Source organism: Anoplolepis gracilipes, chromosome 7 (genome assembly GCF_047496725.1).
Source record: "Anoplolepis gracilipes chromosome 7, ASM4749672v1, whole genome shotgun sequence".
NCBI classification, from domain to species: domain Eukaryota; kingdom Metazoa; phylum Arthropoda; class Insecta; order Hymenoptera; family Formicidae; genus Anoplolepis; species Anoplolepis gracilipes.
Window position 1 is genome coordinate 1,681,714 of NC_132976.1, and position 26,842 is coordinate 1,708,555.

The 26,842-nt window shown below is 37.2% G+C and overlaps 1 protein-coding gene across 11 annotated transcripts in view; it reads right to left on the reverse strand.

The window, feature by feature from the left end:
- The window catches only part of LOC140668131 (protein PALS1), a 75,296-nt gene that overhangs the window by 22,322 nt on the left and 26,132 nt on the right, over positions 1 to 26,842 (reverse strand). For 8 of the 11 annotated variants that reach the window (XM_072896806.1, XM_072896807.1, XM_072896808.1 and 5 more), the window contains one exon: positions 25,746 to 25,930. In XM_072896806.1, coding sequence (XP_072752907.1) covers positions 25,746 to 25,930 — 185 coding nt within the window. Of the gene's footprint in view, positions 1 to 2,179; positions 3,183 to 3,272; positions 6,093 to 10,474; positions 10,977 to 25,745; positions 25,931 to 26,842 lie in introns of those variants that run through there. The other 3 variants (XM_072896813.1, XM_072896812.1, XM_072896811.1) reach the window with 3 other exon arrangements.

The following is a 26,842-nucleotide window of genomic DNA, read 5'->3' on the forward strand; positions in this document are numbered from 1 at the left end:
TACGATATCGGGAAATATGTGTTTGCCCACGAATCTCTGTGTTTCAAATACCTGCGTGTTACCTTCGCGATTGCCGTTTGTAAGCGACCGCGAACAATACAGTCCGCCGTTATACGCTAATAACGTCGAGTATCAATATTTAGAGTTGTGACATTCCAAACGCGCGTGCGCGCAAATCGCTTTCAGTTATGTGTAAACTACTTTGGAATAAATAATGGAACGGCGAAACTCTGGCGAGGAAGATTTATGATTGACCTGGCAATAGTTTGGCAGTGCTCAAACCGGAAAGTACTGACGAGTTTTTGAACAAAATTTATCACCTGCCGATATTTCACGCACGGTGGATCCGGAAGTGCACGAGCGTATCGAAATTCGTGTCATCAATTGTGTATCACGTACTCGAAATGTGCAAGCAGTTAGCAGAGGGTTTATGGTTGCAAGGTGCTTTTAGAAAAGCAGACTATAAAAGTTCAGCAATATGTTTCGAAAATTGAAAAGAATAGATTTTCTTTGTCTTTTCAGATTAAACATTTCTTTTCAATTCACCTGATCTGTTAGGGTTTTGTTTCTATTCAAAATTTTGTAAAAATTAGCTCAACATTTGCTGCTCTTACAGGTCCTTTTGTTCAAAATTTCAAGTGAAAAGAATATTTTTTATATATATTTCTAATTTCTTTTTTAAAATCATTTTTTATTCATACAAAGAAAAAAATATAGAGCCAGTCAAGTGCTACGTTTCTAAATGTATTGAAAAAAAATTGTAGAACTTTAATAAGCTAAATCTTTTGCACCTGCATAACACTACAACAATAAAATTATAAAAGAAAACAATATAAATTTTTTGTAATTCCTTAAATTCCAATAAAATTCCATTTCGTTGATTTTTCTAGATAAAAACAAATTCCTTTCCAGGTATAAGAAAGATTGCAAGGTGCTTTAAAAAAGCAGACTATAAAAGTTCAGCAATATGTTTCGAAAATTGAAAAGAATAGATTTTCTTTCTCTTCTTAGATTATACATTTTCTTCCAATTCGCCTGCTCTATTAGGGTATTGTTTCTATTAAAATTTTGTAAAAATTAACTGAACATTTTCTGATCTTACAGATTCTTTTGTTCAAAATTCCAAATAAAAAGAATAATTTTTTATATATATTTCTAATTTCTTTTTTAAAATCATTTTTTATTCATACAAAGAAAAAAATATAGAGCCTGTCAAGTGCTACGTTTGTAAATGTATTGAAAAAAAACTGAGGAACTTTAATAAGCTAAAATTTTTGCACCTGCATAACAATATAACAATAAAATTATTAAAAGAAAACAATATAAATTTTTTTTAATTCTTTAAATTCCATTAAAATTCGTTGATTTTTCTAGATAGAAGAAAAAATTCCTTTCAAAGTATAAGAAAGAATTCTTGAAATTTTCCCATGTTTTTTCAAGAAAACAGACAGTCTATTTAAATGCAAGAATAAGTGTACTATTAAGTAAAGCGATAATAATAATATAAAAATTGTAATCTTCTTTTTTTTTGGCAAATTGAAAAGATTTATAATTCCTACAAAATCAATCTTTGTGTAATTTTAAAACACACAATTTTGTAACTTTTTACGAATCTCCGTCGATATATCTATGTCAAATGCATGCCATACCGAATACCCATAAAAAAATAATCTTCTTTGATAGATTTAAACCATTTATTTTCGATTCTCGTTTCAGAAAATATGTAAAAGTTGAAAAATGTTTTTCGGGCTTTTTCGAAAATTTAACACTAAAGGTAGCCAGAGATTTGAGATACAAGGCCCGCGGTAGTAAAAAGCCTGTCTCAGAATTTTATCGTTTTTTCTCGTTATAAACGTGACCCTGATTCTATCAATTCCCGTGATGTAGCAGTGAAAACTAAAAAATAATTTTCATTAAAGAAAGAAATAAAATAAAATAAATTACAACAAGAGTCAGAAAAATTCCGAAATGAAAAGTCCGGTATATAAAACGCTCTCTTCTCTACTCGTTTCTCGTGCCTGACAGCCAGCCTCTTTTTTTTTATATATTCATTTTTACATCGCATATAAACATCAGCGATCGTTTTTGCTTCTCGTAACCGCGCGAATATGCGAATTATTTATGACCGTCCGCGCACGGATCGCGAATCGAGACGCGCGTCTTGTCGCTGGAAACCTACCAGTGTAGCGTTTTGAGGATTCTCATGGCGTGGTCCTCTCAACGATTCGTCCTTCGCTCAAACCTCTCATGGACGATGCTCGCGCGACGAAGCTACGGCCGAAGAATCTCAATGCGCACTCGAGACAATCTTCGTTTTCTTTCGACCTCGGCGCCAATCCTTCCTTATGACCCGTTGTAACTAACAAGTACTCTTCATTATCTTCCAATCTGTCTTCCTACTTCTATTCAATCTTGTCCTTCCAATCTCGCTTCCTTCTTCCTGATATATGTACTCTACAGTTTTCATTAAAATATTTCTAAATAATTTGATCTTTGTAAGAGATTCCTCTTGTCCTTAGTACCTTCTTCAGAATTTTTATGTCTCCTCTCATTCAATTTTAATTCGCGGCTGTGATCCCGCAAGTGCTCTTGATTTGACCTTCGCGAGACGCTTCTAGATTCCGCACACGATCCTCCGCTTCCTTTTACCACACCCCGTCGCTTCATACCGCGACGTCATTAAATATTTACGCCTCTTGTCTCTTCGCAGAGAGTGAATTCTTTCCGCGAATTTTTTCTTCTTTTTTTTTTTTTTTTCACCGACTCTCTTCCATCTCTCTCCACTCTTGATGCATCCCGACAATGGATGCACACCGATCCAACGCCTACGCGCGTCTGCTAATCGAATCTATCTTCGGCCTCCGCGACTTTTCCTTGACCTACGAAAGACCTTTCGTTGAATTCTCAATCGATCGAAAGATCGATTCGTCAACTTTCCAATCACCACGTGTCAACCACAATTATTTACGACTCGCATGACAATTCCTCATGCTCACGATTTTCCCGGAATTGTCCTCTTTCTCTCCTTTCCTTCTTCTCGTGGATCACTTTATCTAACACCTCACACGGCTCGACCTTATCTCGCCCCTCGTTGGCTCCAGCGCGTCAGCGTTATATCCGCGCGCACGGTGGCACATTCCACCTGTACACCAAGGGGCACACAGGTATACGCACACGACTACCTAGACACATATATGTATATATATATATATATATATATATATATATATATATATATATATATATATATATATATATATATATACACACACCGACACAGGTACGAGCGGTCACGCGACGGACGGATTCACGACGCCGTGTTCGCCGCAACGACGACCGGCAACTCAACGGAGGAGGTGTATGCACCTTCCGAAGGCTGTACGCGACGAAGGAGGAGTCGGCGGCGGCGGTGGCGACGGCGGCGGCGCACTATATCGCGTGGAGAACGCTCGTACCGGTTTTGGCCCTGTCGCGCCAGCGGACAGATATTCCCGACTCCGTTAACCGCTTTAATTGCGCTCCACTTCAACCCCGACGTGACAATCGCGCGCGGCTCGACTAGTAAACGATTAATGACAATGGCTGATTGAACAGTCCTCACTTAAACTTATCGGGCGTACGCTGATTTGTTCGCAACTATATCGGAGTTATTTGCGCTTTTTTGAATTTTACCACTCACTGTTAAGAAAAGAAAAAAAAAAGAGGAAAAATATTGATGTCGTATTTTAAGTTTTTCTTTTTTTTTTTTTTAACTAGGACGATCTCTTCACGATTTCTGATATAAGATTGAACACCGAGCGAGACGAGGAACGCACCAGGCGTCCCTCCGGCTTCGAACTGACGTAGGTTTGTTGGCTTCGCTTTACCCCCAGAGAGTCAGAGAGCCGTGCGAGCCGGTGCCCCCTTCTCATTATGTCTTTCTTTCTCACTCTTCTACCTGTTCGGTTCTCTCTCTCTCTCTCTTTCCTTCTATCTCACTATCTTTTTTTCTTTGTCTCTCTTTCTCATACATGTACATACTATCCCTCTCCATATCAAATGTACCCCCTTCTTCTCCTCCACCCCCTCTTCGACGCTCACCTTCCAGCTGCGCGTTCCTGCCTTACCTCGCTGCTCCCACTCTACTAGCTTTTCTTCCCCTCCAACTGTTCACCAGTTCAACCACGAGTATCTCCTTCCATCTCACAGCATTCGAATGATCCTTCTCGCTTCGTTCGATCCCTACTATAATTTTCTATCTCTCTTTACCTGCCTTCCCCTCCTCCCCTCCCTCGGCTCCATCCGTTTCTTTTCCATTTTCGGCTCTCGTCGCCTTCTTGCTCCATTCTTCGTTGTAATTCTGTCTTTCCTCCTCCCACCTACTATCCAACTCGGTCCGCATTCCTGTTTCTCTGGCTCTCTGTTTATCTCGGCGAAGCGCTATCCTCGGTCGAGTGTCTGTCTTTGTCCAGACACAAATTTGAACCTTTTTCCCCCCCCTCTCTCTCTCTCTCTCTCTCTCTCTCTCAATATTTTTATCTTTCTCTTTTTCTACCGACGCTCAGAGGTGATTCACTTCTTTCTCTCTTCTCCGCTGGTGTATTCGCTCAAATCCGAGACTCCTCTCCGCTGCCAAGACGATCACGTGGTTCCAGCATTGAAGTCTCTCGCTCTCTCCCCCGCTTCCGTCTCGCGCGAGTTCACGGGCGAGTAAAAGTGTTGGTGACACGCACAATATCACGCACACGTACTCATTCTCACGCATACATTAACGTTCACGCCGCGATATCTCGTTCGCGTATAGTATTTCGACTCTCAGCTGATCCGACGATCGTTTTCGTCTTTCTCACGATTATCAATCCGACCTTGCTTCCTGAATATTCCAGACGCCCGGGGCATCTTTCATCACGAGAAAAAGGCGCGATAAAGTCGCGAGCAGCGAGCCTGAATAATGACAAACTCGATGGCTTCCAGCAATTTATCGATCTCCGTGTAAGATGCGCGAAGCTGCGCGCTTTTAAATTCTTATTTGATTAAAAATCGATTTCGCATTATACTCGATCATATTACTCTCGGAATTTTATATCTCTCTCTCTCTCTCTCAAGAATGGCTCGTCAAAGTGTCACCATTATAAAAGTTATACTTTGTTATTGTAGCAAGTTTGTTGTATAGTTTTACACAAAAAGCTATTGAATATCCTGCGGTCGGAAAGAAATGTTAAATTCTCCGCATTTTTTATACTAAACAAATATAAATGTTAAATGTAACATTTCAATGGAGGATCGTAAGTATATACTTTAAGTATACGTCGCACTTGCGATCGGAGCCACGAATGGATGAGGCACTCGACACGACCATCGAGAATGCAGGATGCTGAGCGTGGTATCGTGTGAGACACCTTGATATTGTGTGCAGATTTTGCATCTGCAATTTTATTGTTCCCGGCGATGAGGATGGCTTTGTCCGATTGTAAATGTATGCCGCGTCAACAAATGAGACAGAATGCGAGTATCCGCCCTCGATCATTGCGCAACTCTCATTATTCGAGTGTTCCGTAACGCGCGTTCGGATTAACTATCTATCGCGGAAATATTTATCGATTGTGTTAAAGCCTCCCATTGAATCTGCCGTTTCTGTGTATGCTCACTGATCCGAGAATTACGTCCGAATGCCGCTTGAAGGATAATTTGCGGAGAATAAAAAGCGCGCAAAAGCGTCTCATTAAACTTATGCCACGCTAGATTAAATTGTATAATTCTTTGACTAAAACGTAATCTTTAATAATAATAATGAAATTGAGAGACGGGAGAGAATAGATTAGCGCGTGTAAACGGTATAATCATCGTCCAACAATATTTGAGCCATGTACGGGTCAATGATTCGCTGATCATTTGATTGATTAATCTACTAATGCAGTGTCGATAAACAGAGCGTTCCATATTTAGCACATCATCGATTTCGAAAGTAGAGTTATATATTTAGCGAAAATGTCGTACAAGGGTTGGTTGTGCAAATTGTTAATTTTTAATGTCAAATATTATTTTACACCAGATATTATATTTAAATTATGAATTTATTAAAATAAAAATAATTATTTACAAGGCTTTTAAATAGAACTAATAACGTCAAGAGAAAGGCAATTCAAACGCAGAACGCAAATAAAAACTCAAGCTTTTCTTTTTTTTTTTTTTTTATAGAAGAAAAAAGAAACTTGAGTTTTTAATTGCGCTTTTATATTTGGCGCTTGGCTCGTATTTCTTTCGATGTTATTAGATTAAAATAAAATTTCCTAAAAATTCAGTGAAAAATAATGTTTATTATCTGCATCTGTTTTTCTTTGAAAGCTTATATTTTTCTTAAGATCGATTGTGATCTGATTGAGGTATCCGTGAATGAGAGAAAGAGAGAGAGAGAGAGAGAGAGAGAGAGAGAGAGAGAGAGAGAGGAGAGAGAGAAAGGCAAATCTAGGATGTGAAATTACGTGGAACTAGTAAAGTTCTTGCCAGCTCATTTTCTTAAAAAGATATATATCTTGATTTGTGCAAGTAAATGTTATTCATTTATATTCGCGCATACGGAAAGATTCTTCGAAGAATAGCTGTAATATTTCGCAGAAGAGAACACAAGAAAATAACGAGGACAAAAATGCGAATGTTTTCTCTCATCGTTCGAACGTTGACGTTTATTAAACGAACAACTGAACAGGTTATACCATTATCTTCTTTCATTCGGACTGTTTTATCATTATCTATGTCAGAGATAAAGTGAAAGAGAGATTCTTTTTTATTTCTTTTTTTTCACGCTTTAGTCACATTATGACGGTCATTTTCCATTTTGTACCCTCCTTCTTGGCCTTTCTCCAATCTTTTCGAACCCAGAAACCATACGTTGCATGTCGGCGCGATGTGGTTTGCATAAGACTGAAAAGTATAGTCCACAGATGATGGAATTCGGCGCGGTCCAGTCCAGACGTTCTCTATTATTCTCTCAGACCGTTCTGGTTAGCCACAACGTGTCGTTTCCTCAAAAAATATCACGTAGGAATTTCCTTGCAGTTAGCTTCGGTCATTTTTTGACAACAGACATGCACCTTATACAACAAGTTGTCTATTATTGCAAAATTAAAAACAGTTAATAATTTTTACTGCATCAACGTAAAAAACATATTCAACAATATCGTCGCTAAAATAGATAAATTTGCTGACGAAAAAACTGAAACTGTTGTCATTCCCAGAAAATAACATCCGAATCGTCTATTTTCATCTTCAAAAATTTATATATATATCTATTATTTTTTTTCTTTCTGAGACGTGTTAAAGATTACAATTTACATTACGATTACATGCCTTCCGACTCAAGTGAGGGTCTTAAGTATAATCTTTTACGCCGAATATTTGATCAAAATCAAAATGACGACTCGGTCAATATGTGACTCAATCGTATCGATCGTTCTATAGACATTGTCAAATTGTCTGTTGACCCTCGGTGGCATATTCGTCATCCCCGCCAAGGAGATTAACTCGGCTCTATCTATCAATATTGTTTGCCTACCGATCTCCGTGTTCGGTCACCGAACCCAGCAAGTGCAGCGTCGAGCATCGCGATAAAACAAATTGACTTTTGTCGTGGTTGTGGCAGTGACTTTTTACGTGAACGCGACGCGATCGTTTTTCTCTCTCTTTTTTTTTTTTTTTTTTTTTTTCACGAATTGCATCGCGCGACTCGCCCTCTTTGCAATCGCACAAAGTGTCAATTTTAGGAGGGAAAAACCCGAGGAGGAAGAGTGCCGTCCCCTGGCACGCTTTGTCGACGCCGCGAAAAAAACTCTACGCTCTGGGGTTTCCTCCTCGAAATTTCCGAGCGTACGGGACTCGAGTTACGATATCCGACCGGGTACTTTATGGACGCCAGAGTATCGGCAAACGGGGACAATGGTACTGCCCCCGTCCCCGCGGCATTTTCGAGTGAAACCAGATTCGCGTTCGGGCGAAATCGTCGTCGTCTAAAAGTCCCGCGCGGCTACGAAATCTTTAAAGCTTAACGTGCCACGTGTATCTTCTTATTTCAAGTGGCTCTGTCGCTAGGGATCCCGCCGGTCCTCAAATTCTCGGGACCGATAGGCGTAGCGGAGTAGCTTTCGGTCGTAGGTGGTCTTACATGGCGTCGAAAGTTCCGATATAGTCGTACCTGAATTTTACGTTCCAAGGACTATTAATGTCTACCGCAAGGACTTAATGAACGATCAGCGTGACTAATTTCGACTATTTATCTCTTGTATTGCATCTGTAGTCAACACAAACCATTAAACCCTTTGAGTCACAAATTTTTCTAATTGTCAGTATTTTATAAAATTTGGTATATAAGGGTTTTTGGGGTCGCTGATTACGAATCGGTTGTTAGATTTTCAAAATTTAAGATAGCGGATCCAATATGGCAGACGAAATTTTACTTCCGCCATACTGGATCCCTATATTAAATTTTGGAAATTAAATTTTTTTCCTTCAGATTCAGATTCTGCGATCTAAAAAAACCTTCAGAGAAAAAAATTTAAAAAAGAATACAACTGTTACTTTCAATTTAGAACAGAAAATATTGTTTTTTATATATTTTTTATTAAAAAAGGAGGATTTAACAAAAACAACACGGTGGAAAATTCTAAAAAAATTCTGAAAAATACTTTAGAGTGGACTAAGATTATAAAAAAATTGCCGTATTTATTGTCATAATAGATTAGTAGAAAATGCATTTTTTCATAAAAAAAGTACTAATTTTCACTGTTTGTTTATATATGGTATTTTGTAATTAACAATTAATGACTGTTCATATTTTTTTTACATTTATTGATGTTCTAGAGACTCTGGAGAAACAAAAAATCCGGTATTTGTTGATAAAAAAGTAGTTAAAACAATAAAAAATTATGAAAAAAAAAGGTGGGTCTCTGGGTGACCCGCTGTGACTCAAAGGGTTAAGAGTTTTAGATGCCCTCGCAACATGTCTATATTACGATAAACTTGGTACGTTTAATTTGAAAATCAATCGACATGTAATCGTAATATATACTATTTAAAAAAAGCACTCCCTCCCTCCTCTTCCAATATTTTAACAATTTGCGAGATATGAACTAAATTTTAATTCGCAATATCGCAGCATATCGGGAGATATGATCGTTCTATGGTCGACTGATTCAAGGAACCAGCGGATCGATCCGTATACAGGGTGGCGCGGGATTCACTTGCTAACAATTTTCCAAAGTCTAGAAATAAATAAGAGAAAATGTTCTTCCGTTTGTCCAAGAATCTCTCTTTCAACTTATTACAAGTTTTATTTTTCTGTTTTATTAAATATTTCCGTTTACTCGTGTAACACGTGATACTTCACTCAGTTACTACTCGAGACCGCTTTGTAGGAAATGTTCCGCGTTTCGGACGTAAACAGTTCCGTTTAATATCCGACCTGGGGCTGGTCTCTGTGATGCTGTGTCGAAATCGGGAATTCAGGAATTTAGGGTGTACAGCCATCCGAGGCTCTTTAACGGTCGCTGCGCAAAGGACTCGGGGAAGGCTCTTCCGGTCGCCGGCGTCTGTTTGGCTGAGGAAAAAGGGACGGATATATAAAATCGGGAAACAATTCGCCTTTGTCTCGCGGCCGGGTTATTAATATCCTCGAGGAAAGGAACGGAAGTGAGGCGTAAAAGGAGCCCATTGTACCTACTTGTGTGCGTCCTTTTAAATAATCTCGCTTAATCTACGAAGGGATATTAGCGGATATACATACAGTTACTGCCAACGCAATGAAACTGCGTCCCGGTCGCGCACGTAGACGCTTTAATTAAAGACCACTAAAGCCAGAAAATTTATTACGACCACAATCATTGCGATCTATCAAGGTACCATGCTGCATTAAACGCGCGTGTGTGTGTGTGATATCCATGCCTAATTCGGATATTCATCACTAAACTCGAAAACAAATATATATACAATTTTTCTTTTTATTAATAATTAAATATTTAATAAAATACATCTATATATTATTTTGCAATTATATACGACGAGCAAGTATTTAAAGTTAAATTGACTGCGACTACTTATTGCTTTTCTTAATTAAAATATTTATAGCTTCTAATAAAGTTTTAATTATCATTAAATTATTTAATAATTTCCTTAATTAATAATATAAAACAAAAAAATATGAGAAAATGTATTGTTGAGAAAATTTCTCGTCGATTTCGATATTTAAATTATTCAATAATTTTCCTTAATTAATATAAAAGAAAAACAAAGAACTATGAGAAAATGTATTGTTGAGAAAATTTCTCGTCGATTTCGATATTACGCCTAATTAAAAATTTACCAACGCAGATTGCGACAAAGAAAAGAGGCGTGTTCTCGTAATAGATAATTTTGTTCATTATCTTTAAACGACACGGTTAGATATCCACGAACACAAGACGAGAGTAAATTCCTTTCTACGTCACGCAACCACGTGAAGGTTTACCTGCAAAGAATGGAAACTCCGAGACGCCGAGCTAGGCATACCCAGCATACCTTGCACGGGTCACACGCCCGGTTTAGGTCGATCCACATTGCCATGGCACCGCGCTCAAAGAAGCGTGCAAAACGACGAAATCTTTATCGAAAATAATCGTGATAACGCACGGGTGAACGTATCATGTGTGGAAAGAAAGGAACAACCGCTGTATCGCGTGTACACGTACGATATATATATATATATATTTATATATACATGAAACGGACGGGACGCGAAATTGTTGACACGACGATCAGGCGCCGTGTGTATGAGAACTGGTGCCTGGAATGCGGGCTCTTATCGGCATCGGTACTTGATATCGAAAGCTTATCTTGGCGCTCGTATACGTATACGTGTCGCGCAGGTAGATATGATACATCCCGCGGATGTGCACGCATTAATGAACGCGCAATAATTAATTTCGCGATAGGCGCGACGGAGGAATTTCGGAGTAGCACTTTGCCTGATTGTCTCTTGCATAAATGTGCGACATCCGGATCGCAGATCCACTGCGTCATTCGAGAGATATCATTTAGACAAATGGTTTATTATATTGTATATGTATTATATGCCAAGTATAAAGGAGTAATATAAAAAAATCATTTCAATTTTTCTTTATTTCTTTAATCAAATATAGAAATAAAAAATTGATTTTGTCTTTCCAATGTATAATAATATTAAAAATTGAATTTAATTTTAATTAAAAATTTCCTACAAGCTTCCTTTAATATTTCAATCGTTTTAAAATTGCTCAAATTAATTCTAAAAATTAATTCTATTATATATAAACTCATTAAATATACTTGAATATTAATTTAATGAGGAAAAATTGTAGTTTCTTTATGAAAAATTAATGTATCAAACATTTTTCCACTATTCACTGACTCGTCGAATTCAACTCGCAGTAACATTTTTTTTTTTCTCTCCAACACCTTATACTCACAATAGCACGATCTCAGATGTTGACTTTGTGCGCAACACAGACACGTGTGGGCTCGCACCTGAAACTTCGAGCTGAATATACGCGTGCATCGAGGGACACGCCCGGGAGCCGACATGTGCTCAATTACACACGCGATAGGCAACCCCTTCGATGAGTCACTCGCGGCAAACAAGAGAAAGAGAGAGAGAGAGAGAGAGAGAGAGAGAGAGAGAGAGAGAGAGAGAGAGAGAGAGAATTTTTCGGAGCGCATTCACAAAAAAACGATGATACGTTTTTTGTCTCAGAATATATATATATATATATATATATTTTTTTTTTCCGTCGTGATGTATCCGCGATGTCGCGACGACGTCATATCGCGCAACGTGACGTTAGATCTGTCGCGGCACGAAAATAGAATCCGTGACGCACGCGATGTTGATAGACGCCGGCTCGATTATTCACGATAGCGCGTGACGTTTTCAAGTCGAATGACTAATATATGTATAATCGAGGACCTACGAAATTTTTAATTGCCCGTTGTCGACGGGAGACAAAGACCAACGCGATGCATTGTAACGTAATAAATTGGTTAGAGAACCGCTGAGAAATGCCGCGGTCTCGCGCATGAAATCTCGCCGTTCGTAATAGAATCAACTAACTATATCCAATCCTTGACCTAAAAACTCATTGATCTACTAGCGGATTCCAGCGGAGTTTTCCTCGTGTCCTACAAAGCGCGATTACGCGCGAGTGACGAGAGACGACGCGCAATTTATACGCGGTATCCGAGAAGCGGTGGTGTAATTCAAAGTGGAGAATCCCCAGTGATAATTGAGTAAAGTCTCGGCGAAAGATAAATTGCCGTCGCATTTTTATCAAGTGGGTAAAAAAAATTCTTTTATTCGTTTCCGCTGTCTGTCGTATTTATTCTCTCAGCTACACTGACAGTCTAATGAGAGCAAACTTGTGTGTATATACATATATATATATATATATATATATATATATATATATATATATATATATATGTGTGTGTGTGGGTGCGTCCGTGAAAGTACTTTTTACGTCTCTTGTTTGTACTCTCGAGAAGAGAAAGAATCTGTCTTTTATATATATATATATATATATAATTATTTTATTTTATTATTTAATTATTAATTATTTTATATTATATTTATTTATTTGAAAATTACAAAATATAATAAAGAATTTTTGTAAAAGAAATATTTATGGTTCGTTTGAGCGATACAAATACAATAGAAATTTAAACTTTTTAGGAATATCGTGGAATTTTTCAGATATAAGCAAAATGCATTTTACTGCGCTTCTCGCGTCAGCGACGAGTCTTCCGATGCGTCAGGTGCGCGTCCCTGAGCCGCGGTTGAACGACAGGAAACACAGGTGTGCGCGTCGGTGGACCCACCCTACTTACTTACTACGTGGAGGGAGTCGAGGCCCGAACCTATCTACGGTTGTACGTCGATTACGACGATGCGTATCGAGCTGCGTGCAGCACGGAATTCTTGAGAAAGTTTCGGCGAGGGGGACGCCTTGACAATGGCATCGGATACGAATAAATAGTCGCAGGTAAATCCCGCAAAGCCCTCGGCTTTTCCTCTGATGCTCACGATTGTGAAGGTTGCAAGAAAAACGCGGACCGAGAGCATCTAAATTCCACGAGCGAGCCATGGCTGGCCTTCGAGATCGCAAGGCGAGAAGCTGCGCAAGAACTTTGTCAGACTCCTCTGTGCATCTCAAGTAAATAAATATTACTCTTCTCGTAAAGATAAGTCTGTGTTGTTTTAATTAAATAGTTTTTATCGAAAAGGCTATATCGCGAATTTAAAAGAAGATTTAAGTTAAATTTAAATTTAGTTTTGGCGAAAAAAAAATTAAAAAAAAACAAGTATGATACGACTAACAATGTTCATTATACACACTCAAAAAAATATTTTGCTAATGTAGATAGATTTCTAGATGTCTCAATTAAAATTTATCGCTATTTTTAAGAACAATTTATGATTCATGGAATATAAGAGCTACATTTAAAATTTTTTAAATAATTAAAAATTTTTAAACTCTAAATAAAAATATAGATATTATAGTCTCCTCCATTCAATTTTTTATATTTATTGTATAACACATAGAACGCCAAATGTGTCTGTCACTCAAAAAAAATATTTTGCTAGTGTAGATAGATTTCTAGATGTCTCAATTAAAATTTATCGCTACTTTTTGTATCTGTTAGAATATTGTTTGTCACGTACAGAATTTATAGCAGCAATATTCTAGCAATACCTCTAGAAAATTTAGATTCCGTTACCAAATATTAATCACAAATATAATGTCTTATATATATATTGTGTTTGACAATAGGCCTTAAAGATAAGCATCGCAGACAAATTTTCCGTCTAAATTACACTAATAGTTCGGATATAAATTCTGTCTCTGTCATTTAAATTGATTAAGTGCAAAATATATGCAGTATCGCAGTATTTGCTAATAATTTATCTGTTTCAGTTAATATTTTACACCTAGAAAATTTTTGTTCAAGTTGCAAGATCATTTTTTTGAGTGATAGACTATAGATATAATCAATCTTTCATCTTTTAATGGTACATACATTTTTCACTGTTTTATTTACTATAATATTAAACAGAAAGCTAGAATGTTTCTAATCAAACTGTAGTTCTGCCTCAAAAGCTGGCGAAAATATGATAAACCTCTACCTTACAATAACTTCTCGAGGTTTGCAAATTGTATTATGTATATTCAAAGTTCGTTGTATTGAACGAACGTAAAATTTTCATTACAATAGACGCCAAATTTTATTATGGTAATACCACTGCATTTCTACTCATTAACTTCATTATTATAATTTGATATAACGCTCGTTATTTATAATACTGTTATTTGTGGAAAGCACATTAATCATTTCTTGGATTATCATATTTGTTGTAAATTTTAATTACTTTTGTATGCAAAATATTTAATAAAACCTTTTTGTACAATAAATATTTATAAAATGTCGGAACAGAGAAATCCGATTAATGCTTAAAAAACGTATTTATTATTCCGTATATTATCATATATAGTATATATATATACAAAAAAAAGAAAATTATATCCATTGCCAGATTTGTTGTTGGCTGATTTTCCGCGATAAAAGATCACTCTTATTAATATGTCGAGATGCAACATCGCGTTCGAGAGTTAATTCCATTAACTTCATTAACTCTGAAAGCTCAGGCAAAACGCGAAATTCGAAAGTGCGAATTATCCGGATTTCGCGCACCGTCGCGGAGAGTTGATTGCTGGTTTCCGAATATAATAGGGAGCAAGTTTAACATTCCGCTACTTTCCGTGGACAGCGGACGACGTGGCAAATTAATGAAATAGCGGAAGCAATAGCCGGAACTAAGTGGAACACGGAATTCATTACGGGAATGCGTTTGAGCAATTACACATCGATGTATCGTACGCGAGCTGTTGATTGGATTTGAGTTTATGCCAAGGAACGCGGCACAGACGTTGTAATGAACTTTCAATTAAGTGCTGTAGTCCCAACAGTGAGATTAGTGGCTTTCCACAACAAGTGAATGGACTGTAATAAAGACAAAAATGCTTTAACGCCGCGATCTTCGTGTATACAACGATTAAAATGTCATCGAAAGACCGCTATACAAATGAAACCGAGACCGATTCAACAGCTGATTCCAAGACGGATTTATTGTTTATGCGTACAAATATCTTTCTGTTATTACGCGTAAAATCATTTTTTTTAATTTTACAATAAATTTCGAAATTTTATCTCCAATAATTATTTCAACTTATAAGCTCATAATATTTAGCTACAAATAAATTTAGCTAGAGACTACATTCAAGCTTTGTTTTTTTCTTTAAAGGGACATAGAATCTTCTTGTTTATATTTTAGTGTAAATTTTAATTAAGATAGAAAAAGTCTGACGCATTTGGTTTAATTAATAAATATTTATAAACTTGATACAATTTAATACGTCATCACATAATAAATCATTCGAAAAAATGATCTTGCAACTAGAACAAAAATTTTCTAGGTGTAAAAAATTAACTAAAACAGATAAATTATTAGCAAATAATGTGATACTGTGAGACATCTAGAAATCTATCTATATTAGCAAAATATTTTTTTTAGTGTAGACATAAGTAGACACATTTGGCGTTCTTTGTGTTATAAAATAAATATAAAAATTGAATGGAGGAGACTATAATATCTATATATTTTTATTTTGAGTTTTAAAATGTTTAAATGTAGCTCGTATATTCCATGGATCATAAATTGTTTTTATATTCACTCAAAAGAATCTTGCAACTTGGACAAAAATTTCCTAGGTGTAAAAAATTACCTGAAACGGATAAATTATTAGCAAATGCAGTGATACTGCATATATTTTGCACTTAATCAATTTAAATGACAGAGATGGAATTTATATCTGTACTATTAGTGTAATTTAGACGGAAAATTTGTCTGCGATGCCTATTTTTAAGGCCTATTGTCAAGGACAATTATATTTGCAATTAATATTTGGCAACGGGATTTAAATTTTCTAGAGGTACTGCTAGAATATTGCTGCTATAAATTCTATACGTGACAAAGAATATTCCAACAGATACAAAAAGTAGCGATAAATTTTAATTGAGACATCTAGAAATCTATCTACAATAGCAAAATATTTTTTTGAGTGATGCAAACTTGTGCATCACGCGGGAAATCAATTACGATCCACTGGAGCGAGGAATGAAAAAGCCGACGACAGGTCATCGTTCGATTTGACATTACACCATGACATGTTTATTACTGCAATCGTGCACGCGATGACTGTATCTATACATGACGTCGGCGATCATCATCGCTCGTTGCGGCGATAGAGGAAACGCGGAGAGCATCGAAGCGAAATGCTCCATTTCCCAGATACTTGGTTGTTATGTTACGTGGGAGGGATCGGTATATATAAGCTATGCGGTATTTAAGTACCGTTTTCCGCGGTGCTCAATTAATCGGCTTGATTAATGACCGTGCCTGTCAACGGCCACAAGCTATTATCCGCGACTGCCGTGGCGTTTTTAATACCCGCGGCCTTTACTCTACGTCAACGTGTCCGACTCGAGACTCGCTGAACTTTGGACCGGATACATTTCCCGTGACGTTTCAGAAATCGTCGTACAAGCAATTTTAAATTACAAAGGGCGAAAAATTGGATTCACGAAAGACGATACCCCGGCTCGATAATACCACGTCAGGAATATATGTCGAAATTGCGAAACAGATGTTTTCAGCGAATATATTGTGTACTTCGTTATGTTAACTTTATACGCAATTGCATTATTACATCACGGTAGAGAGGGGAAAATACATCTTTGCGAGGAATTCAATTTTCTTGAAAACAATTCCATTCCCGAGAAGGTCCACCCGTTTAAAGTTTCCCGGTCGTATTTTCGATTTATCCGATAAACAGCTCTCGTATACTTTCCCACGAGCTTGAAGTAAAACTACTTCGTCCGTTACATCGCGGTAAACACAATCGGATACAATATAAGACTTATAGATAGAAGCTCCGAGTCTCTGCTATGGATTGCACCGCCGGAATCCAACTTGCTTGTCGAGTAAAGTTCTTGGATCGTCGATCGAAAATAATATCGACCGAGGATTATTCGTCATTATTGTCCGTCTGCTGTTTGCAGAATTATCGTCGCTGCTTTTCTCCCAAGTGCAGGGCGATAAAACGTATAAAATAGGTCGCGATAAATTACGAATATGATTCGTATCCGATGTCGATCTTTTCGCGATGGATGTAGGTCGTCGCGTTCCTTCACGCTCTATATTCTAAGCAATATTTTGGATGCGATCATCCAGCAAGATGATTCGCCGCTTAATTACGAGTGTTGGATGGAATCACCGTGGATATTGCCCCGTTTGCATGCAACGCTCTCTAAATAAGTGAAAATTTTCTCGCGCAAATATAAATACGTGCAACAATATCTCATTATGCAATTTTTCCAAAGCGAAACGCGGCAACTTCTTTTCTCACTCTTTATCCGCGATGTAGCTTCAGCGTTTACTTCTCCACGGGAGAGCTAAAAAGCGTATAACACTATTTTTATCCGGGCGTAACGTTTTATTAGGTTCCGCCAAGTACATCGGAGTACATTAACCGAGCGCGAATATCTTCTCCCTGACTTTAATTCTGACGCACGAAGGGTCGAGCCGGACATAAAATCAGTTCGACTCGGGAATGTGAAATTACATCGCCTATATATATATATATATATATATATATATATATATAAGACAGTAAAGTGATAGAATAGCGCCCGCCGACGTTTACGACGGCGATGACGGCGATGATCCACGTGCATTCGCTCGTTTACATTTGGGATGTCGATGCCGTTGCAACAGGCGACTGTTTACAGTCTTGTTTACAGTTGTTTGGCGCGAAAAAGTATGCATATAATTTAGATAAAGCCGTACTGCGAATCGAGAACTCATTCTGTCATGTTATAAGTAATATTAAGAGTTAGACATTTTGAATAAATAGCGTTAAAATGTAAATATTTTAATAATAAAAAAAAAAATAATAATAAAAATTGTGTTGTCAATTTGACTTTTTCATAATGTCGGCAAATGCGTCACATGTAAACAAATTTAAATTACAGATGAAACAGAAATAAAAGGGTGTAAAATGTTTGTTTCTTGTGCGAGAATAAATGTATCTGGATTTTTATTTAATCTTACGGAATATCAATGAATTTTATACAAGAAAAAACGATGCACATTTTTTTTTTTTTTTTTTTTTTTTTTTTCGAAACAGCGTCTTTATTTCCGCTCTCCCTTTTTCCAATCATTTTCTCAGACACGCTCGTCCACATTCCTTCTCCTTCACGTTAATTGCATAACCGTGATGCAACCACCATGCGCATCGGATAACGTAACATGACATAAGAAAAACACGAGCGGTGTAACCTAATGCGATAACGTTATTTATTTTATCTGCGCGGTCCGAGATAAAGTCTACGGGTGCAGCATCTGCAGGATGCAAGTGCTGAATGATTTCGCCGAAAGCGTAATAGGAAAGTGTGTTCCATGTCGTTAAACACTCGGCTCTTTCTTTCCACACTTTCCATCGGCGAGCAATTAGATCCGTGCAGCGATCTTGGGAAATTAAGGAGAGGACAATTTCCGTGGGACAATATTATTCGTTTGTTGATGCATGATGTTTATACGAATTAACGAGCTGCAGTATGAGCTCGAAAATCGTACAAGAGCTCAAACCTCTCGTGTATACATTTATCTGTCACGTTCTCGTGGGAATCATTTCCGGGTGACGGAAAATAAAGACGGTAAAAGTGGAGGAAAGAATAATAGAAGAAACTTGTCCTCCTATATCTTTCCTTCACGGGCAATTTAAGCAATTCAGTCTAATTTAATTTTGTGCAAATAGCTCATTAACTACACAGAAAAAAAGTAAGTGTCAAATCAAACCTTATATATACTCATATGACTGCGTTCATTGTTTCATATGTACGCAACAATTTATAATCTTCTTAGAAGAATTTGAAAGTCTTAAATTTTTCAACAATATTATAATCTTATTTCAATATTACAAGTGTCATTTCAAGAATAAAATAATGATTTTAACTCTAAGAAAAATTATAATCTTCGATTTAGACATGTGTTATTTTCTATCCAACATTTTTCCCTCTCCATTCAAAAAAATTATTCTTAAATAACAAGAATATCTTTTTCTCGGTTGAACTATATAAAGTGTCTTAATCCAAGCAAATTTTCTTTGTTTAACGCAATATAATCTCATTTCAAGATTTATATTTTGAAAGATATTGTCAAAATAAGAGAATATTCTTTTTTTCTGTGTACAAATACTAAAATCACTATTAATTTCAAGAGCTTTCCTAGTAGTTGTACAAATTGTTTAAAAATCTTTTACACTTGTCACATTTATAATGCATTTTGTTACAAAAGCTATATATTCACGTTACGTTTACTCTCAATCGCTGTGTAAATATATAAAATAATAATTTATTATTTCTCTGTCATTCATTACTATATCGATAGTAGGTCAGGGAGAAAGAGCATTATCACTGTGACACGTTTCTAATTGAAGAAAGATTATAGATTGTAGTGTCACACACACACACACACACACACACACGTACACGTACCTTAAACGCACTATTTTATTACACATCTCGTCGCGGCAGCTCTCCTTTAACGATATTTAAAGAAACGCATATCTCTCCAAGTTATCCGTATAACGTAACCGACCTAAATTGCCATAAATTGCGGGGCCGATCTCTCTTCCAGAAGAACGGTGGAAAAACTCGTGGAGTTATTACCTTCGCGGAAACGCAAAAAATTGGAGCATAGGTGGATGCATAAAAATGCGTGTATGTGTTCGCGCCTGCGTGTAAGTACGTCGCGATGTTCAAAAGACGTCGTGATGAAATGATATACAGAATTAGCGTTTTTCACCGAGGAAAATAATCTTCAAAAAATGAGATAAATTTTCTTAGAAAATAATACCTCCCGTATAAACGCAAGTTAACATATACATATATAATCTGTCCGAAAACAAATTTTAATCTAAAAGTTTATTTCAAACTCTGCTTTTTATCATGTAAATTCAACTTCATTTTAAACTAATACCGTGAATACCGAGACTATATTCAATGTAATTAGATATAGGATTAAAAGTCAGTTATAAATTTTCAATTATAAACTTCTTTTCTATGTTTAATAAATAAGTATGTATTATAAATAAATCAATTCAAATTAAATGGAGAAGTAAATGCTATGAGTGATATTTGCATTTTCCAGAAATTTAATTCAACTTGAAAAATTCGCTTGTAATTAAAAGTTATGCTGTAAAATGTTAAAGGGATCTAATTCTCTGCACGATATACTTCCTAGTAGGTTTAACGAAACACATCCTGTATAAAGTTGACAGAAATCAGTCCTTCAAGCCATATATCCTTCCCATCCCAGAATCCATTCAGAGAACTCTGAGATTAGTCCTCGAGAATTAACATGAACTTGGCGGAGGAGCTCGGCGTAAAAGGCCAGGAATGATGCGCATAATGCGTTAGACGTGAACAATGGACAGCGGGCGTGTCGTCTCTTGGTACATATATACATATATATACAACGTCACTGATCCTCGTCATCCCTATTTCCATCACCACCTATATAATCCTTTCCTCTGCCCCTCGCCGGTCCTCTCTCTCATTCTGTTCTACCTTCCCGCGTCTGTCGTCTCATTCCTGTCTGTTCATCCACGCATCACTCTCCTCTTTCTGCTTCTGCGCGTATGTTTTCGTTTTTTTTTTTTTTTTCACTTTGAAAGCGGAATATATACTACTGCGTGGCCGCGGAACAGGAAACGCCATGGGAGAGTGAGCAATCGGTATTCCGCGACTGTGTGTCGCACACGAGTGAGTACCACCACAGAAAGAAAGAAAGAGAGAGAGAGAGAGAGAGAGAGAGAGAGAGAGAGAAAAAGAGATTGTGCGTTGTGTATGTATAACGAGAGACGAGGAACGACCGCAGGAACGGCTTCAATCACGGGAATGCACTTGAAATTCGCTCGCCTCAACCCGACCCTATGTCGCCGCGCGAATCTCTCGCACGTACGCGCACAAATTGTTATCCGCTTTTTTTGCGATCCGGAAAAACGCTTGCAAACGCGCCGTTTACACGGATTCTCGCGCGCGAATTCTCGCGATTGAATTATCGGGCTTGATATTTTTCAACTAAATAGTTTTCCTTTTTTTCTTTTTATCAATGCGAAATGTTCTTCGTAGATTAAGCTTGAATTATTCTGCGTGAATTATTGCGAGAAAAGAGACAAGTGACATTTCGCGAATTAATTCCAGATTATTTTTATACGAAAATCTATCAGAGAAAGAAATTATTGAAACAGCTACAAGAGAATAGAATTTGTTAAAGATTGTTAATCACATTTTTCCAAAACCGAGATGTAAATAAATAAATATTGACATTTGCCTGTTGTAATGAATGATACGTATAATTAGGTACAAGGTGCATCAACGAAAGATGATCTTGTAGGAAATTGTGATATATTCGTTCTTTTAAGGCAATCGTTGTTCGATGCCTTTTTTCTTTTTATCAACGCGAAATGTTCTCCGTCGATTAAGCTTGGATTATTCTGCGTGAATTATTGTGAGAAAAGAGACAAGTGACATTTCGCGAATAATTCGAGATTATTTTTATACGAAAATCTATTAAAGCAATTATTGAAACAGTCACAAGAGAATAGAATTTGTTAAAGATTGTAAATTTTTCCAAAACCGAGATATAAATAAATAAAAATTAACTTGTCTGCTGTAATGCATGATACATATAATAAGATACATCACACAAAAGATGACCTTATAGGAAATCGCGATACATTCGTCCCTTTAAGGCAGTCGTTGTTCGATGCAAATATGTTACTACGACGTGAAGAAATGTCACCGTTCCGGCCGGACGCGCGTAAGCGTAAATGCAGTTGCCGAGTACATATATTGGACGATATCGATTACGAAGGAGAACGAATCGATATCGGTGACTCGGATAACGAACGCGAGGTTACAAAATTAAACGTGTGATATCTACAAACATTGCACTAAAATGTTATCTCGTTAGTTGCCTGATAAATTTGACATCTTTCAAAGGCTGTCCTTTTAAAATCGAAAAAAAGTAACGGATTTAATCAATTTAGAATCAATTTACCCTTCAGCAAGGTTTAATTGAGCACCTCTCTTTTTTCTATGCGTTCTTTTCACTTCATGTTTTTTTAACTTTTATTATCACTCCTTAATAGCGCAGTAAAATTTGCTTAATATTAAATTCAAGCGATAAGATCTTGTTCAAAAGATAATTTGTAGGAAATATTATCATAAAAGATTTGGGTCAGAAAAAAAATGCGATATAGCTTGCAGCGAAAAAAGCTGCAATTTAATATTAAAAATGCAAAAACCAGCTTGTGCAAATGAAATTCTGCACGCGTACCAAAAACTGCGTTAGTTGCAATAATCACGCGGGGCTTTTAGGATCATGCGTCGCGCACGAGAAGCGTCTCGCTTTGAAGCGTGAAAACTGGGACAATTTCCGGGCGCGGTGCCTCCTCTCGCGCGAGATTATTACTGAAGATTCAAAGAAACAAACGATACCGATATGATCGTTTTTCTTCCTCTCCGTTGCTTAAGAAGACTTGGGTGCGTGTGTGTGTGTGTGTGTATTTCACGATAAATAATGCTTTGTCTCTTTCTCTGTCAACAGAAGAAAAAGAGAGAGAGAGAGAGAAAAAGACTGGCCTGTTTCGCATTTATTTTTGGACCATTCATTCTGCAGTCTCCCTCATCAAAAAGCGCCCTCGTGTCAATAGCGCATTCATTCGCACCTGAGCGACCTGCTCCGCAAACTCATGAATAAGTTACCTATGATCTGTTGGGACCAGGTCCGAGACGTCGACGCATCTCGTTATGACGCTATTAAACTTTTCTCGCGCCGTTAATAATTCGCGCATTAATTATTGTCCGTCGTTCGCCTGCGCTCCGCTTGACGGCAAAGTTTTAAACGAGTCCTCGAGGACAAGCGGCGATTCCTGTTCATCAAGCTGAAGAATTCAGAGCGAACTCAAAATCAGACAGCGAAACAACAAACGGCAGATTCCGCAAAGGATTTCGAGAGAGCCCGCATCTGACAACAAGAGAAAAGCAAAGAGAAAGAAGAGAGAGAGAGAGAGAGAGAGAGAGAGAGAAGGGAGGAGAGCACACAGCGAATATCGTCGTAGGTGTAACAATCTTTCCTGCAAACAACCGAGCTTTAGGGTAAACTCGGGTAAGATAACCATAGTTTTTAAAATCCAAAAAACATACTTTTATTTTTGTTATTTTTTAATAGTGTTTGGCATATTATCTTCACTGAAGCTTAAATTACGTAATATATTACCGAAATTAAAAGGAAAATATTTAATAGAAATTTTATATTATCAAAATAGTACGACATAAGCATTGGCCATCTTACCCAACTTTTAAGGAAAAGATGGCCATAATATTTATAAAAAAATAGTGAAAACGAAAATAAAAATTATAGGTCATATAACGATTTACATATCTTTATAATATATCTAACGTCGATTACGATAGCTTAACTGTCATTTATTCGACGTTGTAACAGTTTTTAGTGGGCAAATGAAAAACTTGGCAGGTAGTCAAAAGTAAAAATATGATATAAGATTCATAATATCGTTATTTCGAATAATGTATGCGCATAAACTACTGTAAATATCGATTATCTTTGATAATGACTAAAAAAGCGCACTATGTTGAAGCGATTGTTGAAAAAATTACAGCCTATGGCCATCTTTCCCGTATGGCTATCATACCCTAGTTTACCCTAAATAATACGCTCTTAGTAAGAAGGTCACGTTAATTGTGAGATTATAAGGCAAAAAAATCGCGTGATGAGGGACGGAAAAAGAGACTTTTTTCGTTCGACGCGCGCAAAATTGGAGAATCTTATACACGGGTACGAGTACCACAAGAGTGCCCAGCTACACTCGTGTGTCGAGTCGTCGCACTTCAAGTCCCCCCCCCCCCTCTCTCTCATTCTCTCTCTCTCTCCTCCGCACGGTCCTTATATATATATGGCATGCATCCCTCTCGTGTCATGTTAGAAACGCGCGAAGGAGGAGAGGACGGTAGGCAGAAGGAGAGACAGCGAGAGGCTGCGCGGCAAGAAAAGAGGGAAGGAGGGAGAAGGCGAAATTCAGCGAAAGAAGAAAAGAAGAGAAAGAGGGAGAGAGGAAGAGAGGGATCAGGCCTCTGTCGAGGCGCTGCATACCGAGGACTGGAAAACGCATTGTTTAGGCTGCACTCACACCGGCTCAGGATGGGTGTGTCACGAGCGTGAAATACCGGCGAAGTGACTTGACTCTCTCTCTCTCTCTCTCTCTCTCTCTCTCTCTTTCTCTCTCAGTCGAGTCGAGTGGAGCTTCGACCTGGCACTTCGACCTCGTGCTCGAGTCGCATGGCAGATATCACCGTATTTAATCGACTCTGTCGACGATTCGAAGATGCACTCTCCGCAAAGTGAATTTTCCCTCTGACACTACGAACTCGGTCCCTTGCACTCTTCTCGCGATGCATTTCAGATTAGCTCGTACTTGATCGCAGAAGCCGAATAATTACCTGCATCTCTGCGTCGAATAAACGCACTCGCGCAAAATTTTGGAATTAAAGCTTATCAAATATAATAATTGTGTGAAATAATAGCTTTTTGCAAATATCTTTGTTTTTTCTCTTTTTGCTAAAGTAAAATAATTAAAATTGTTATTAAAATTCAAGGATTTTTTGAAGACTCTTCTGCAATTATGATAGTCATCTTTTTCAAAAAAGATCATTAGTGAATAAAGATTTCAATGTATGTAATATCATCAAAAGCTAATAGATGTTAAATTATGAAGGAAATTTCACATAATGACTTTAATAATGAATACCATGTCAAATGACATTGTCAGGATGTATTATATTACAAAATAAAAAGATTTCAGAGAGGAGTATATACTTGTAAAATTACTTTAGAAACTATATCTTCCTATCTCTTGTTAACCGAAGAGATCCTCTTCGGTTTCATAAAAGATCGCGCTAAGTATGTTCATGGCGACATCCAGCGGACATCGGCTGAATTTATGCTTTTCCATCAGGGTAAAGCAGAACACGCGGGATTATAGATTCGAGTAATCCAAATAATTGTCTCTCATTAGACACTTGTCGTTTAAAGCACAAGGGTGTGTGCTTGCACAGAGCAGATAAAATATTATAATCACAAAAACTCACAATTAAAATTCACATATTCAAATTAGCTGGAAAAAATGCTAATTTCACCAGCACTGAATCAAATCTCGTTCGTCCATCAGACAGTTCTTGCCGGACTCACTTAATCACCCTGTTGTCAGCGAAATCAACCGTTAATTATCGCGACCGAATAAGTAAACGATATCACCATCACTTAATTACTAATTAATGAGCGGCCAATAAAAAAAAAAAAAAAAACTTTTATACCGAGTCATAAAGATAAACCGTGTCTAGTAGATAAATGCCGAAAAGTTGATCGCACAAGAGAATTGAATAGACCTACGCTATAAAGGACGGCGATAGAATGGCGAAAAGCGCCGATCGAGCGATTTGAAGAGGAGAGTTTTAAGAGCCTAGGCTCTCTTAAAACTCGCGCACTTACAGTCCGACGTACTTACCTGCAAATTGGTTCGTCTCGCTCGTCCGGTGGATTCAGGAAATTGCCGTCGTTCACCGCCGAAGACGTCGATCCCCGCGGCGACCTCGGGCCGCCCTCCGGTTCGCCAATCAGCACTTCTGTCCGACCATTTTGGAAAGGGCTGCTCGAGCGTCGTTCGCTGATTCTTCCGCCCTGCACCGGTTGCTGTCGAGCAAACAAGCAGTTTTATATTTTTTTAAAGCGATCATCCAAGATAAAAGTCCAAACTTGTTTCGCGTTTCGTTCTCTCGAGTCATCAGTTTGGAATTTGTCAAACAGATATCTTCTTAATGACATTACTTGATTAAATGTCTTGTTTGTATATCGTGCATAAGTATTTTAACATGCGTTAAGTATTTTCGTAATGACAGTGCGGATAATTTCAATATCCATTATTAATGTATTAAAATATACATAATAGTATCTAATGGTGCATACATGCATATGCTTAGACTTAATTTTATTTTAAACGTATAAGGAAATATTTGAAGAAAATGATATTACGATTGTATAGCTCGATCGTTAATTCAAAGAAACATTCCGCGAGGAACATAAATAACAGTAGCCCACGAGTCTTGAGAGAAGGCTCCCATTAACGTGCTTAACGTTCGCAATTAAGCACGATAAACTACCGATGCTGATTTACTCTATTCCGGGAAACTGTTTAATAATTACTTAAGAAATCCACAGCGGATGTTACTTATGTAAGTACGCGCGATCGGTGCCAACATAATGTAATGTTGAAAAAAAATGTGTTTGTGAAATCTACAGTTATAATATAAGTTGTGTACACAGCTTATATAATACGACATAAAAAAAGAATGTTCAATCTGTGTATGTGTGCATATGTAATAAACCGTACATGTGCTTCTGATTATATTACAAAATCTAGTGTAAAATAAAATTATAAGTTAGAGATTAAAGTCGCTAGTATTTAATTATAAACAACGGATTAAAACGACCTGACTAGCCAAAATTATTCAATTTATTCACAAGAACATCTTAACAATATAAAATTACATCCTACCAATCAATCAGTCGTTAGCAAGCACAGAGTTGAATTTGGGCATGATTTTG